Here is a 16,156-nt window from a genome sequence, read left to right on the forward strand (position 1 = left end):
ACTTTACTCATCTAGTTATTATTATTAGGCCTACTGTTGTTCTAATTAAAAACATTAATAGTGATCAACAACAGAAAATACGAATAAAAATGACTTTATGTGGTGTTCTTCACACAGATGGCAGCGTGTGGATCTCACAGTGAACAGCAGGTGGCGGTGGCGCGCGCGGCGTCCGCTGGGAAGAACGCGCAGAAGAAATGGAACGTGACGTGAACTCAGCGCGACACCGCGCGTTGTGTGATTGTGCTGAAGGGCAGAGTGGATTTATATAAATGTGTGTGTTGAGAGAATGAATGTAAAGTTCGCATGTGCTTCTGTCTGGTAGAGAGATCTCAGCAGCGTGTTTTTATATCTGCGCTAAACTAGTGATCAGTGATGTTCTTGAAGCATGTTTGATACGTTTAATCTGCTGCAGTGACAGTTATTCTTGCATTGTGAGTTTGTTTAGGTTGAGGATGAGCGTCAGTCTGCTGTCACGCGCACTGCGTTCTCTGTCTCTGTCGGGCGCGCGGACTGTCTCATCTCAGGTCAGATCTTCATCCTCCTCTTCATCAGACATTACCTGCCATCACTTCAGCTGATCATTTATAATGTGTCGTCAATCAGATCGCGAGTCTCTCCGGTGTTTCCGTGGATCTGACGGGATGTCGCGGCTTCATGACGAGCGCGTGTCAGCGGCAGAACCGGAGCCTGTGGAAACAGAGGGAGAAATACACCGTGCGACCGATCGGCATGAAGAAGACCGGAGGACGAGATTACACAGGTCACACACACATTTGATTTTGTGAATTGTGGGGACATTCCATAGGTGTAATGGTTTTTATACTGTACATTCTCTCCCCCTAACCCTAAACCTACCCATCACAGGAAACTGTGCACACTTTTACTTTCTCACAAAAACTCATTCTGTATGATTTATAAGCCTTTTGAAACATGGGGACATGGGTAATGTCCTTATAAGTCACTTTCTCCTTGTAATAGCTGTCATACCCATGTCATTATACACATTTGTGTCCTGATATGTCACAAAAACGCACACACAAACACATTTACTGACACACTCTCACTCATACACACACACTCGCTGACACACACACACACACACACACACACACACACTCTCTCACTGACACACACACTCACACACTCTCTCACTGATACTCATACACACTCACTGACACACACACACACACACACACACACACACAGACACTCTCACTGACATACACACTCTCACTGACTGACACACTCTCTCACTGACACACACACACTCTCTCACTGACACACACACTTACTGACTGACACACTGACACTCACACACACACACACTCACTGACTGACACACACTCTCACTGACAGTCTCACACACACACACTGACACTCTCACACACAGACACACTCTCACTGACACTCGCACACACTCTCTCTCACTGACACATACAAACTCTCTGACACACACACTCTAGCCTCAAATGATCTGTGTGAAGTTATTGTGCGCATCATTTACTCGTGCCCACACAACATACAAAGTGTGTTTTGTGCTGCAGGTAGGATTGTCACACACGGCATCGGCGGAGGCCACAAGCAACGATACCGGATGATTGACTTCCAGCGACTGCGTTACGAACCCGGCCGAGAGGGCCAGCCCATCGTGGAGAAGGTGGTGGAAGTGAGATACGACCCCTGCAGGTCAGTGTGTGTCCTCATGGTCACGTGACCACGGCTCTGCTCCTCATCACGCGTGTTCTTCTCCACTCAGATCGGCCGACATCGCTCTGGTCGCCGGCGGAAGCCGCAAGCGCTGGATCATCGCCACCGAGAACATGGAGGCCGGAGATCTGATCAAGACGTCCAGTGCCATCGGACGCATGGCCGTTCTGGCCAAAGAGGGAGACTCTCATCCTCTCGGGGCTCTTCCCGTCGGCACGCTCATAAATAATCTGGAGCTGTACCCTGGGAAGGGAGCTCAGTACATCCGCGCCGCAGGTCAGCGCTGACACAAATATACAGGAACACATGATTGCAGTGAGTTAGTCATGAGTGAATCTTTTTTGTCTGCAGGCACATGTGGAGTGTTGCTGCGGAAAGTCAACGGCACAGCCATCGTTCAGCTGCCGTCCAAACATCAGATTCAGGTGAGGAAAGAGTTGCCAACTTCCTGAAAATCACAGATTTAAGGCGAGACACTGCAGGCAAAACCTGTTTTTTCATGTTCTGCTCAGTTTTGAGCTCTCTTTTGTATGAAAGCTTGTTTCTGCCATGAAATAAAAAATAAAAAAGGTAATTGTGACTTTTTATCTTACAATTGCGAGATATGTCAGAATTGTGAGATATAAAGTCAGAATTGCGAATTGTCAGAGAGAATTGTCATTGTGAGAAGTCGGAATTACCTTTTTTATTTTTAATTAGCGGCAGAAACAAGCTTCCATAATTTGGCTTCTTTCACACTGGAGGAAAGAAAACATCCAGAACACACATTTAAAGGTGCCGTAGAACGTTTTTACAAGATGTAATATAAGTCTAAGGTGTCCCCTTAATGTGTCTGTGAAGTTTCAGCTCAAAATACCCCATAGATTTTTTTTTTTTATTCATTTTTTTTAACTGCCTATTTTGGGGCATCATTAAATATGCGCTGATTCAGGCTGCGGCCCCTTTAAATTCTCGTGCTCCACGCCCCCCGGAGCTTGCGCTTGCCTTAAACTCACAGCTAATATAACCCTCCAAATGGATCTTTACAAAGTGTTTGTCATGCAGCATGTCTAATCGCGTAAGTATGGCATTTATTTGGATGTTTACATTTGATTCTGAATGAGTTTGATAGTGCTCCGTGGCTAAAGCTAACATTACACACTGTTGGAGAGATTTATAAAGAATGAAGTTGTTTATGAATTATACAGACTGCAAGTGTTTAAAAATGAAAATAGCGACGGCTCTCTTGTCTCCGTGAATACAGTAAGAAACGATGGTAACTTTAACCACATTTAACAGTACATTAGCAACATGCTAACAAAACATTTAGAAAGACAATTTACAAATATCACTAAAAATATCATGTAATCATGGATCATGTCAGTTATTATTGCTCCATCTGCCATTTTTCGCTATTGTTCTTGCTTGCTTACCTAGTCTGATGATTCAGCTGTGCACAGATCCAGACGTTAATACTGGCTGCCCTTGTCTAATGCCTTGAACATGGGCTGGCATATGCAAATATTGGGGGCGTACATATTAATGATCCCGACTGTTACGTAACAGTCGGTGTTATGTTGAGATTCGCCTGTTCTTCTGAGGTCTTTTAAACAAATTAGATTTACATAAGGAGGAAACAATGGAGTTTGACACTCACTGTATGTCATTTCCATGTACTGAACTCTTGTTATTCAACTATGCCAAGGTAAATTCAATTTTTAATTCTATGGCACCTTTAAGTGTTTATTTTATTGCACTTGATCCATATCTTTAAAGTCAGAAATCTCCACTTCAGCAACTTCACACACACCAAGTTATTCAATTCCGTATTCTGAAGGTTTGTTCATATATCATTTGCCTGATTTATACAACATTTTACTCCTAAAAAAATAAATAAATAGAAATGTAAAATCTCCTCTTAAAACCATTTATAACCTCTAATATGTAAACTAAATTGAGCTAGAATTATGAATCTGGCTTTATTCAGTGTCCAGATTTCTGTTCTGGATATATATGCAAATCAGTGCATATTTAATTAGTTAATGCCTCATTTACGTATTTAAACTATACATTTCAGAAAACTTGTAATACAAGAAATGTTGCAGCTGGGGAAGTATGATCATATCAATTAGATACAAACTGAAGGTTATTCATAACTGCGTAAACCTTGTTCTGTTTTTAAAGCTTTTCAAAGCTCTGAATCAATTGGTTTGTAAAATAATTCCCTGTTTTGAAGCGTTTGAAACTTCACGGCTGCTCAAAACGCTGCAGATGCAACAAAAACTCAAAGAGCCCAAATATGTAGAATGTTTTCATTAAAGTGTAATCTAAATAATTCAGTACCATTAACTATGAAGGTTCTCTAAAAGTCTTTTAATGATATGTATTCTTGAGTTATGATGCGGGGCATGACAAACTAGGTTAATTAGAAGCAATTACATATAATTTTTCTGTTTTATACACCCAATATTAAACTAATTAAAAATGAAGATACATTATAAAACCTGACCTGAGATCAGTTAAAAATTCAATGACCTCAGTGAATGATTTTGACATGTTTTGAACCAGTATGACGTAACATAGCCTCATTTGCTGAAATCACATGACTCTTGGAGTTTTATACGCGTTATGAATCACTGATTACAAACAAAAGGTTAGTAAATGTTTCAAAGCTTCATTATTTGATGGATGTTTTTAGTGTAGACTTAAGACGCATTCTTATTCATGGCCTTTCCTTGGTGTTTAGTAGCAGTTATTTTTTTATTGCATTTATTTTTATATTTTAATTGTTTTTGTCTATTTTGCTAACAACATGCTAACAATGTGTAAACCAGCTAGCAGTGACATCATGTTAGCAACATGTTAAAACATCGTTAACAAAATGGTAAATCATGTTAGCAACATGCTAAAACATGTTGGAATGTTAAAACATGTTCGCAGTATATTAAATCATAATGCTATCAACATGTTAAAACACCAGCAATGTGCTTAATCATGTTAAAACATTTTAGCAATGAGCTAATTCATGTTAAAAACATGCTTAACCATTTTAATAACGTGTTAAAACACTAGTAATGTACTAAATCATGTTAGAAACATGTTGGCAATGTGTTATAATATTAAAACATGTTAGCAATGAGCTAATTCATGTTAAAAAAAAATGCTAAACTATGTTAATAATGCGTTAAAACACTAGCAATGAGCCAATTCATGCTAAAAACATGTTAAACCATGTTAATAACACGTTAACCTGTTAGCAATATGTTAGAAATATGCTAGCAATGTATTAAATCATGCTAACAATATGATAAATTGTTAGCAATGTACTAAATCATGTTAAAACACTAGCAATGTGTTAAATTGTCTTAGAAACATGTTAGTAATGTGTTAAACAATGCTAGCATGCTAAGAAATGTTAGCAATGAGCTAATTGATGTTAAAAAAAAAAAAGCTAAACCGTGCTAATAACATGTTAAAACATGTTAGTAACATGCTACAAACTTCCAGCTTTTAAAACTGGTGAGGCTTTCTCAAGCCAACAAAGTTTGTCTTAAACTTTTATCTAGTTTATTGTTTTTGTACAGCATTTTAGTCAGTGTAAGCTGAATTTAAATGCACTCTTCTTCTCAGGTGTTGGAGACGTGTGTGGCTACGGTTGGCCGAGTATCGAACGTCGACCACAACAAGCGCATCATCGGGAAGGCGGGCCGTAACCGCTGGCTCGGCATCCGACCCTCGAGCGGCCTCTGGCAGAGAAAGGGTGGCTGGGCGGGTCGCAAGATCAGACCGCTGCCGCCCATGAAGAGCTTCGTCAATCCTCCCTCTGCGGCCGCCAAAACATGACGAGTCTGGACTCTAATATAGTGACCAGAGACGGCAACACAATAAAACTAACCATCCGCACAACACGCCTGTGTCACTGTCACATTTGTTCACAAACACACAACATCTTGTGTGGTTAAAAACGCTTTATTAAACACAACTGCATGTGTAAGCATGGAAAGAAGCAGCGTTATAAAATGACATTTCATACTCCAAATGTAAAACATGCAAAGATAAAATCATGTTTTCTGTAACATTAAAAAGTCTGTAATATCATTTAAAAATGAGGTCTTGTGCAAAGGTGCTGCAATCAGCGTCTCGTATACTGAATGAAACGCAGTCATTATTCATGTCCCATCAGTTAGTGCTGTAGAGTTCTGGAGTGATGCGAGACGTGATCTGATAATACGACATTCAAACGGGAAAAAACACACGTGACGAGACACTTTGAGAAGTGTCACGTCTTACAGACGTACACAGAATCCCTTCAGGAAATGATGTAAACTCAACCGTGGAGAGAGCTCATAGTGGTTCTTAAAGCAATAATTCACTCAAAAATCATTGTTCTGTCATCATTTCCTCAGATTACCAAAACCTCCTGTGAAACACTAAAGAACAACATTGGACCCCATTGACTTTCATTATAGGGACAAATAAACACACATTTCTCAAAATGTCTGCTTTTGTGTTTCATCACAGAAGCAAGTAAGTCATTCAGGTTTTGAACCACATGAGAGCGAATAAATGATGACAGAATGATAATTTTTGGCTGAACGATGTGCTCATATCTGTTTACTGTAGTAAAAGTGCAAATACTGCATGTGAATATAGTGTTGATTAAGCAGCTCTTATGAACTGGAATCTTTGTTTTGGCATTTTTAGTGGTCATTTTGGGAGTAAAAACAGAGGGTACTACACTAAAGTCAGTATTGAGAACAGACTCTAACCATCTGAATACATTCATCAGCAAAAAATGACAAAATGAGGGATGCCAATAAAACAATCACATGAGAAGCACCATTGAACATTCAACACGCACGACAAATCCAACAGTCCGACAACAAAAACACTGATTAATTCAGCAATGTAACGAAGGCCGTTTCCTCCCAAATACGATTGTCAGATCATCTGCGACTGAAATGTGACTTAAATGTGAAGAAAAGTGATATAAAACTAAAATCCCCAGTGTTGAAAATGATTCAGACTGAGGCACATGAACACTGATAACAGACACTCAATGTCCCATGAAGCTTCACACTTGTAGTTTCAGATGAACGAGACAGAACGAATCGCTAACAGGAAGAGCCGAATCGGAGCGTGAATCCAAGACGGATGCGAGTGTCTGTTATGAAACACTGATAAAACACATTCCCACTGCAAAATATGGCTTGTCAAAAAATTACACATTCGCTTTCAGTCACGTCACACTAAATATGCCGTTTAGTTCTATAATCACATGACCACAGCTTCACTAGTAATGCTGGTTAAACATGTCAGCTGTGGTGAAGATGAGCGAGTTTGTCCTGTATGATGGACAACAGAAACATATCTGCTGCTGTACGCATGTACACACGTATGTAAAGGTTCACGTTCACACCAAAAACACCAGCGGACGTATGTCACTTTAAATGCTTGAGCTCTTTAAAGCAGGATGGATTCTGATTGGCTGTCAGTGTTTTTATGGTTCATAAGTTAGAATTAAATCAATCTTAATGTAATTCCAACAATGTTCTTCTGTGTCAACATCAGTTTCTCAGTTTAATTAATATTTAGTAATATTATTAATCAGATGAGAACTGAATTGATCTGAATATCAACACTATTGTCTTCTGTAGAGCTGCTTTACAGCAGAATTTGAATTTGCCCCATATTTGATGAAGTTTGAATCTGTTATTTTCCTGCTTATTACGGTGAAGCTGCTTTGAAACAATATGTACTGTATAAAGCGTTATAGAAATAAAGCTGACTCGACTTGGTGTGAACGAGCCTTTAAGCTCGGTTTGTGTCATGTGACAGGAAGCATCAGTCACGATAAGGTTCTTCAAACATTTACACACATCATAGAAGTATTAGTAAAGTGCCAGGAATTCTTCTAATGTGTGTTGAAGTGTTGTGTAAAATACCCTGCTCGTGGCGTCTTTGTCCAACGTTTGTGTGCTTTGAAAAGGCAGGTTCAGTATATAGTTTCAAATTCACTGTGTAACTACAAAATATCACAAAGACACAAAACAGCTTTTACATTGGGGGTAAAAAATCCATTTAAATTCACAGCAAAACGACCTCTTGACACGCATGTTCGGTATCCGTCCCATCATGCAACATTCTACACAGGATTTCACAGAAATTATAAAGTAGCAAAAACAACAGAAAGTGCTTGACGTTTGCCACCGTCACCGTACAGTTCATCATGACCTAAAAATATATTTGACTGATGGCAGCCAGTATTCATATAAAATATTACTAGTGCTGTTTATATAGTGTAAAAAAACAGCAACCGAAAACACACACAATGATATAAATGAACTAGAGACAGTCGAGTTTCCATGGGAAACTCGTCACGGTGGCTTTTCTGCTAACGGACCTTCAGTACACACTTACACACGTCTGTAGGGGGCAGCAGACGTGACGTCACATGGGTTTGCTGTAGCCGAAGACGCCGACGGGGAAGTGCTTGACGTGAGTCGGCCACTGGGCGGCCAGCTGGAAAAACTTCACGTCGTTCCATTCGACTCCGTCGATCGAGACTGAAACACAGACAGATTCACATTTAACTGGCAGTGCTTGTCGAATTCTGGAATTTGAATCAATGTAGCAAACGATTCATTTGAATTTGAAGAGTTGGTTAAAATGGAATGGAATTCAAAATCCATTCTGTAATTGGTGGTAATGAATCATCATTCAGCGTGAATCACCCATAAACACATTCATACTAGGGCTTCTCGATTCACGATACAATGAATCTGGATCGATTCTGATATTTTCTCTCTCAAATCGATTCTGAGCTTAGTTTTAACAGCAGATGGCGCTCTGGGCTAGTTTTTAACCACACACTCAAATGCTCATGAAGAAGAGTACTGGACAGCGCTTGTGCATTCAGCTGAGTCATGTAAGTGGTTAAATATACTTGCAACTCGATACATCAGAAAATATAAAATCAGTGTTTCCAATTAAATTATATGAACACATTAACTTTTATTTCCCAGAATCCTCTTCTTCAAAAAGGATCAAACTTCATGTCAGCCATGTGACTTGTATATGTATATATGTTATAATTATGTAATAATTTATGATTGACAGTTATTAGAAATATGACAGAAAGAGTTTGCTATTGGAGCATACTATAAATGAGGCTTGCTGCGATAGTCGGTGTTGACGGTGTTACCGGTGTTCAGCTGCAACACGGTTACATCACTTGCCCACTGCGGCACCGGCCCCTACCGTTGATTTTTAGTAATAAAAATCATTTATATCAGATAGAAAACAGACACTGCAATTAAAAAATGAATGCGCCTGCTCAATTCAGTGTGAGCCGAACGAGAGTCACAGCACAGATTAGCAGCAGGAGTCAGAATTCATTCATTACGAGAGTGAGGAGCTGACTGACAAGACAATGGTGGAAGATTTTTGGATGTTTGCTATGTTTTGGATTTAAACCCAGTGCTAACAGGGACCCTGCAAAGGATTAGTTGTGTTTTTCTAGTTGTTGTGTTTTTCATTGTATCACACACAATTTCTGTCAATCTCGTGTTAATCTTGAGTACATATAGCGTAACAATGCATCCTTCATATCGCCGAAAAGTCTTTAGTTTTATCATATTTATAAAAGATAGATGCGCTAAACTGAGTCTTTCTGAAAAAAGCCGAGATCCTGGAGGCGTGCCTGCCGTCAGTGTCGTGGGCAGAGCTAAAGAGTCACGAGCGCGCTCAGCTTTTGCGTAGAGATCGTCTGCAAGCTGCGACATCATTATAAATAAAAAGGGGGAAAAAAAACGTTTGTGTTGTTTACATTTTATGCGCGCTGATTGCCAACAAAACACAGACATCTGATGCAGCTTTACTCGCCGCCCGCGATCTGCAAATCCAGCGCCGAACTGGGACTTGTTTACAAAGTATTCATCACTGAAATCCCGGGAACAAACAAACATACGTGCACAAATCCGTTGCTGCCCCAGAAAAACAAACTGTATCCACTGTTCCCTTAACGCTGGGTTGTTTGGGAAGCTGAAAAAGGTAATCTTTCCCTCACAACCAAAACACAATCCTTTGTTTACAGGAGCTGCATCTCATTTCAGAGGCTGTGTCCTCCAGAGATCACATTTGAAGGATGAATACTTCATCAAGGATGTCATATTTAAGAAAAGTAACCGTAATAAAATTGACTGATATTCATTGTGAGGTGAAAAAACTGTAATTTCTTTCTTACTTTGCAATCTAATGGTTATTTTACTTACATGAGTCTGCCTCAATGATGTATGCAGCCTTCGAAGGGTGCAGCCCCTGAATTGGGACACAGCCATTGTTGAAAAATCTCTCGGCTTCAGTATCCCGAACGAAACGCATTGATGGGCGTGCTCTTGCTCTGGTGAGATGTGTGCGCACGCTTATCAGAGAGAAGTGCCTATACAAGGAATTCTGCTCTCTTTTGACGTCATACAGGCCATACTCAAAAAAAACCTCTCAGAATCCTGGTCCGAAACCGGAAGTAGTGTGTTTGGCACAGAAATACTCTGTCATACGTCCAACTCGTGTTTTGAAACTTTGGCCATGTTTAGCATGAGAATCCAACTCTTTAAAAGTGTAAATAAGTCAGAATGCATGAAATAGCATTACACCCCCACTCTTTTAACCCGCCATTCAAGCAATTGCCGGCCCCAATTTGGCACTAATTTGAAAGCAAAAGTAAAATATGCACGGCCGCACGGGCATTCATAACAGTGCATGTCTACTGGCGCGGACAGTTTTCGGTTCATTCCTATGGAAGCTCAACTTGCTCCGCACCGTACCGTTATGAATGCCTGTGCACATTTTACTTTGGCTTTCAAGTTAACGATTTAAAAACGAGGAGCAAAGAATCAATTCAACGCTCCATTCAGATTCAGTCATGAATTGTTAAATTGTGAGTGATGGAAGACTGAAGTGAAGAGGCACCTCTGAGCATGGTGTGCTGATGTTTGGCCGTACAGATGAGGCGGCTGATGCCGTCGATCACCTGACTCTTAGAATCCACGTCCTTCTCCTTCAGCTTCTTACTGAGAAAAATTACTGCAAGACACGCAAGAAAACACACACTGATACTGATGGACTGACGTCATGAGAACCTTAGAGAAACACCTTCCCAGGTTCATGCACGAGTCTGAAATCTCGATGCGGTGGATCAGCACCTTTCTTGTTCTTCTCTTTGGTTACGACAGTCATGGCCATGCTGTGCGCTGGACTTGTGTCGCCCCCGCTGGGCAGACGGCTGACCTGCAGCGAGCGGAAGTTGCTCTTCAGCGTGTTCTTCAAGCCCACGTCACGCTTCTCGCCCTCACGCTTCTTCTCTCCGCTCTGCCACGTCCAGTAGTCCACCTGAAGCCCCATCAGCTCTCCACCTGTGCATGGAGAACTGCACACAGACACACGCAGTGAGACTCATGAAACTGGTCAAGGACTCGTCTGACTGTTTATTGATTTAAGCACATTTATACTCTGATCACTGCAATGTGACTGGATGTTTTACTTTGAGTTATTATTATTACAATTATTATTTAATTATATAATAATTTATTAAAAACATCATAAATGCAGTATATATTACATAAAAAATATCTCATGTACAGTATTTGCATTACAGTAAGAAGTTTTGGGGGTCAAATGTAAAAACCGTAACCGTCAGTCCCAGAAACAGGCTGAAAAATATCAGCAATTTTTACTGTATTTTCCAGAAAATAAGTCGCACCTGACTATAAGCTGGGTCAAAATTGCATTGCTGAGAGAAAAAAAACACAGATAAGTCACATTTTATTATTATAGTCAGAAATAATGTAAAATACTGGTAAATAAAATGAAACATTTACAAACACGATAAACTAGTGATGCACCAAAAAGAGTTTATTGAAAAAACGAAATTTCATTTAGATGAAACTGAAATTGAAGTTCACTTCCTAATCAATTAATAAAAACATTTATTTAATAATCAACACTAAAGGTGTATATAAAAAATTAAACTGCACAGTTTTTAAATCAACTTTTTAATAATATATTAAATTGCTGTTGAAATATTAACATTTAAACAGTGACTAATAAAACTTGTTTCTTTTCATGACAAATTTATTCAAACATGCATTAAATAATGAAAAAAGGTTGAGTAAAAATATAATGAATATGTAATATAGTGCAAATATTTATTAAAATGCTCCTCTCTAGAGTTATTTTTCTAGCTGACTAATGATGGACTAAATACATTTTCGACTTAATATTTTTGGTTGCATCACTAAACATGTATTTTAGTTCCCCTCCACAACAAATCCTTTAAATTTAATGGCATTCAGAACAGAACAGGAATGAAAAATATAAATATAAAATAAACAAATTATAGTGGCATTCATTATAAACAACATTCAATATAAACGGCAAGCCTAAACAAATTAATTTAAAACAAAACTGACATATGGAAAATGCACTATACAAATAAACTTACATTCCTCTCATTCAGCACCGATCCAGATGTGTGCATTTAGTGCATGTTTTGATTGCTTGATGTTGATTGCATAATACAAGTCGCTTTGTTATTTACTCTGCAGCACATTTCAAACAGTAACACAATGCGATTTATATTCCGGAAACTACAGTATGCTGTTTTTGGGGTGTAATGTGACCCAGATTCACTCAAACACACAACTGTTGGACATTTCATGTCATGTGATGATGTCATACCCCACTCCAGTGAAAACGGCACATGTCGAGGGCGAAGGGGGGGGAGTCCCATACATCTCCTTCCCGTAGGGCGTGCCCGACTGCAGCGTGGGCGAGGACACAACGCCCGCATTCCCGCACATGGCATCATCAGAGTCCACTGAGAACACAAAGACGCCACATGAACACACAATGTCTGCGGAATGCTGTGGTTTAAACTCTCCTGCACAGATGAACCCTGGGAGTGTTTGATGACGTGCATCTGACCTACATATGAGGCAGAGAGCAGCAGGAGGAGTCGATGCCCGACTTTAAATGCCACACGCTGTGAAATCTATTTATATGACTGAGAGAAAGAGAGCGTAAAGCAGCCAATGCCGCGCAGATGTGACCTCATTTCCTGAGGACCAGAAATTGATGACGTCATCAAAACTCATAAAGCCCTGAAACACAAAACCTGCCTCAGACACAGAAACTTCATACAATTCCAACATATCCAAGTAGTGGCAAAAAACATAACGACTAAACAAAAACAAAGACAGAAGAAAATTTCACATGGGGGTTAATCATCGAAAGATTACACAGATTAAAGGATTAGTTCACTTCAGAATTCAAATTTCCTGATAATTTACTCTCCCCCATGTCATCCAAGATGTTCATGTCTTTCTTTCTTCAGTCGTAAAGAAATTAAGTTTTTTTTTTAGGAAAACATTCCAGGATTTTTCTCCATATAGTGGACTTCAACAGTTACCAATGGGTTGATGGTCCAAATGTCAGTTTCAGTGCAGCTTCAAAGAGCTCTACATGATCCCAGATGAGGAATAAGGGTCTTATCTTGCGAAACTATTGGTCATTTTCTCAAAAAAATAAGAATTTATACATTTTTTAACCACAAATGCTCATCTTGCACTAGCTCTGCTAATTTTCTCTTCCAACTTCAAAATTGTCAAAATTTTACCTTTTTTTGTGAAGGCCGTTTGACTTACTTGGTACTTACGCCTACGTCACACGTGACCTTTCCAACATGATTACGTAATGCGTGGCGCATTGCATAGCTAGTGCAAGATGAGCATTTGTGGTTAGAAAGTATGTCATTTTTATTTTTGTTTTTTTTAGAAAATGACCGATTGTTTCTCTAGATAAGACTCTTATTCCTCATCTGGGATCGTGTTGGCAGCTCTTTGAAGCTGGATTGAAACTGACATTTGGACCTTCAACCCATTGGTAACTGTTGAAGTCGACTATATGGAGAAAAATCCTGGAATGTTTTCCTCAAAAGCCTTCATTTCTTTTCGACTGAAGAAAGAAAGACATAAATATCTTGGATGACATGGGGGTGAGTAAATAATCAGAAAACTTACATGAATAAATGTTACAAACTCTTATTTGTCTGCTTCGCTCATTACAATCCGGATTAAATCTGTGTGTGAGAAACTCATTACAAGCATAGATATCATTAATAATATTAAACTGAACCAGCTGAGCTCATTCTTTACATGGCAGACGTCAGTTGTGTTGAATGAGTAGTGATATGAACTCACCTGATGTGGACAGACTGTGTTCCACGATCCCCACCTTCACCACCTGACGGAGCAAAACAACCATTAATCGCTGATTCACACTCATATATCATCATGTGACAAGTGGATCTGGAGTCTTACCCCGATAAATGGCACAAATTTTTGGCACGAGTCTTCATCCGGACTGCAGAGAGAGAGAGAGAGTAGGTTAGAGAAACACACGGAGACACTGGAGCAGCTGCAGCGAACCAACGCGTCTGACCAGTGAAATGAAGGTTTACAGAGCATCACGATGAGATGAGCACAGCAGAAACACCTGATCAAACACGCGAGCAGACCAGAGAAACCGAGAGTCCGTGGCTGAATCACAGGATGATCATCACGAGAATCAATCACAAGCTAATAAAGTGTGGTTGCATTTGTGTTCTGACAATAAGAACACAAGCTATAAGACCATGAGAACGGCAGGATTCGCAAAGATCTGCAGATCTTCAGGCATTGATGAGACTCGGAGCGATGACAAAGAAGGTCATGTGACTGGAGATGGACAGCAAATCAAATGTAGAGATGGAACAATAGAAGTCAGAGGTCAGATACCTGATGTAAAAATCAAAATACAAACTCCTCTTCCTTGGAATGCAAACGAAAGATGAGAAGAAATGAGGGCAGAAGTGTTAATAATAATAATAATAATGAGTCTGTCAGAGGATGTGCATACTAAATCAGAAAAATCAGATTAAAATATATTAAACAAAACAAACAATGTCTCATCACTGAACAGTGTGTGTTTCCTTTTACATCCTTCATTCAAGGTTTACCATTTCCTGTTTCAGCAAAGGTCTGATGCACACCTGATGTGGAGCACTCAGTTCAGCTATTTATGGAAATATCCATAAGCAAATGCATGTCTTTTGTTATCCATCACATTGATTAGTTTTGTTTTTAACTCTTGTTCTTAATAATCATGCTATTTGTTGAATAGACTGAATGAAGCAAGAGTTAACTGCATGCAATTGTTCCAAGCAGGTGGATGATTGCTGAAGGCAGCGTCACTAGAGGGAGTCAGTGCTAGTGAGCAGATCATGTTCTTGTTAAGTGTGGCTGAACTCAAATATGTTATCCAGGGGGTCGTGCACTTTTAAGATTATTTTTTATTAATAACATCTGTTTAAAAAAGTGACATGACATCTAGCCAAGTATGAGTCATATAGTCGGAATTTGTGCTCTTCACCCATTCAAGTGCACACACACTGCAGTGAGTATTAAACACACACACACACACTTGGAGCAGTGGGCAGCTGTTTTTGCTGCAGCACCTGGGGAGTGATTGGGGGTTAGGTGCCTTACTCAAGGGCAGCTCAGTTGTGGGTAATGAGAGTGGAAGAGAACGCTGTTCATTCACTCCTCCATCTACATTTCCTGCCAGTACTGAGATTCAAACCCGCAATCTTCAGGTTCCAAGTCAGACTCTCTAACCATTAGGCCACGACTGTTTGTATTTGCAAAATCTACTTTTAACACTGTGAAGCCTGGCATATGAAATACTCGTTTTTTTTTTGTTTTTTTGTTTGTTTGTTTGTTTGTTTTTTAAATTGAACAGTTTATTAAAAATCTATAAAAAGTTTTCAAATGTGTTTTATGTTCTGTATCATATTTGATACATCAGACTTTTATGGCTCATATTGTCTGATATAGTGAGAATATGGAGGAAAAACAGCTTAATTTTATTCAGGGGCTCAAACTGAGCAAAAATATGCAATTTAGTACAGATGCTGATCTTTATAATGGTATAGCAGATACTTATATGTGACCCTGGACCACAAAACCAGTCATAAGTCGCACGGGTATATTTGTAGCAATAGCCAACAATACATTGTATGGGTCAAAATTATCGATTTTTCTTTTATGCCAAAAATCATTAGGATATTAAGTACAGATCATATTCCATGAAGATATTTTGTAAATATATTACCGTAAATATATAAAAAAAATATTTTTGTGAGTGCATATGCATTGCTAAGGACTTCATTTGAACAACTTTAAAGGTGATTTTCTCTATATTTTGATTTTTTTGCACCCTCAGATATGCCAATAATATGTATTATGAAGATGATATTTAAATGCTTAGTTTTATGATCAAAGCTTTGTAGTTTTAAAACATAATGCAATGCAATACAATTAACAAATAAACCTTTCTCAAAAGCCTGATGATCATATTTGATACTCATTAT

General features: G+C 39.1%; 2 protein-coding genes across 8 annotated transcripts in view; one reads left to right on the forward strand and one right to left on the reverse strand.

Annotated features, from left to right (window-relative positions):
• The first annotated feature begins 175 nt into the window (after window positions 1–175).
• mrpl2 (mitochondrial ribosomal protein L2) lies at window positions 176–5,597 on the forward strand. 2 transcript variants are annotated; one of them, XM_048204068.1, is made up of 7 exons: window positions 176–274; window positions 449–527; window positions 607–763; window positions 1,548–1,689; window positions 1,760–1,986; window positions 2,062–2,135; window positions 5,320–5,597. In XM_048204068.1, coding segments are annotated over exons 1-7 (894 nt in total). In that variant the 5' UTR covers window positions 176–272; the 3' UTR covers window positions 5,533–5,597. The 2 variants fall into 2 exon arrangements, with proteins under 2 accessions (XP_048060025.1, XP_048060026.1); XM_048204069.1 differs by having other exon boundaries at window positions 197–527.
• A 42-nt stretch (window positions 5,598–5,639) lies between these two features.
• The window catches only part of zmp:0000000755 (phosphofurin acidic cluster sorting protein 2), a 49,467-nt gene continuing 38,950 nt past the window's right edge, over window positions 5,640–16,156 (reverse strand). For 3 of the 6 annotated variants that reach the window (XM_048204061.1, XM_048204064.1, XM_048204065.1), the window contains exons 19-25: window positions 14,067–14,109; window positions 13,947–13,989; window positions 12,427–12,565; window positions 11,450–11,479; window positions 10,893–11,116; window positions 10,660–10,773; window positions 5,640–8,255 (exon numbers count right to left, since the gene is read on the reverse strand). In XM_048204061.1, the coding sequence (XP_048060018.1) occupies window positions 8,140–8,255; window positions 10,660–10,773; window positions 10,893–11,116; window positions 11,450–11,479; window positions 12,427–12,565; window positions 13,947–13,989; window positions 14,067–14,109 (709 nt within the window). In that variant the 3' untranslated portion in view covers window positions 5,640–8,139. The remainder of the gene's footprint in view (window positions 8,256–10,659; window positions 10,774–10,892; window positions 11,117–11,449; window positions 11,480–12,426; window positions 12,566–13,946; window positions 13,990–14,066; window positions 14,110–16,156) is intronic. The other 3 variants (XM_048204063.1, XM_048204066.1, XM_048204062.1) reach the window with 2 other exon arrangements.

The sequence above is a fragment of the Megalobrama amblycephala genome, linkage group LG10 (genome assembly GCF_018812025.1).
Source record: "Megalobrama amblycephala isolate DHTTF-2021 linkage group LG10, ASM1881202v1, whole genome shotgun sequence".
NCBI lineage: Eukaryota > Metazoa > Chordata > Actinopteri > Cypriniformes > Xenocyprididae > Megalobrama > Megalobrama amblycephala.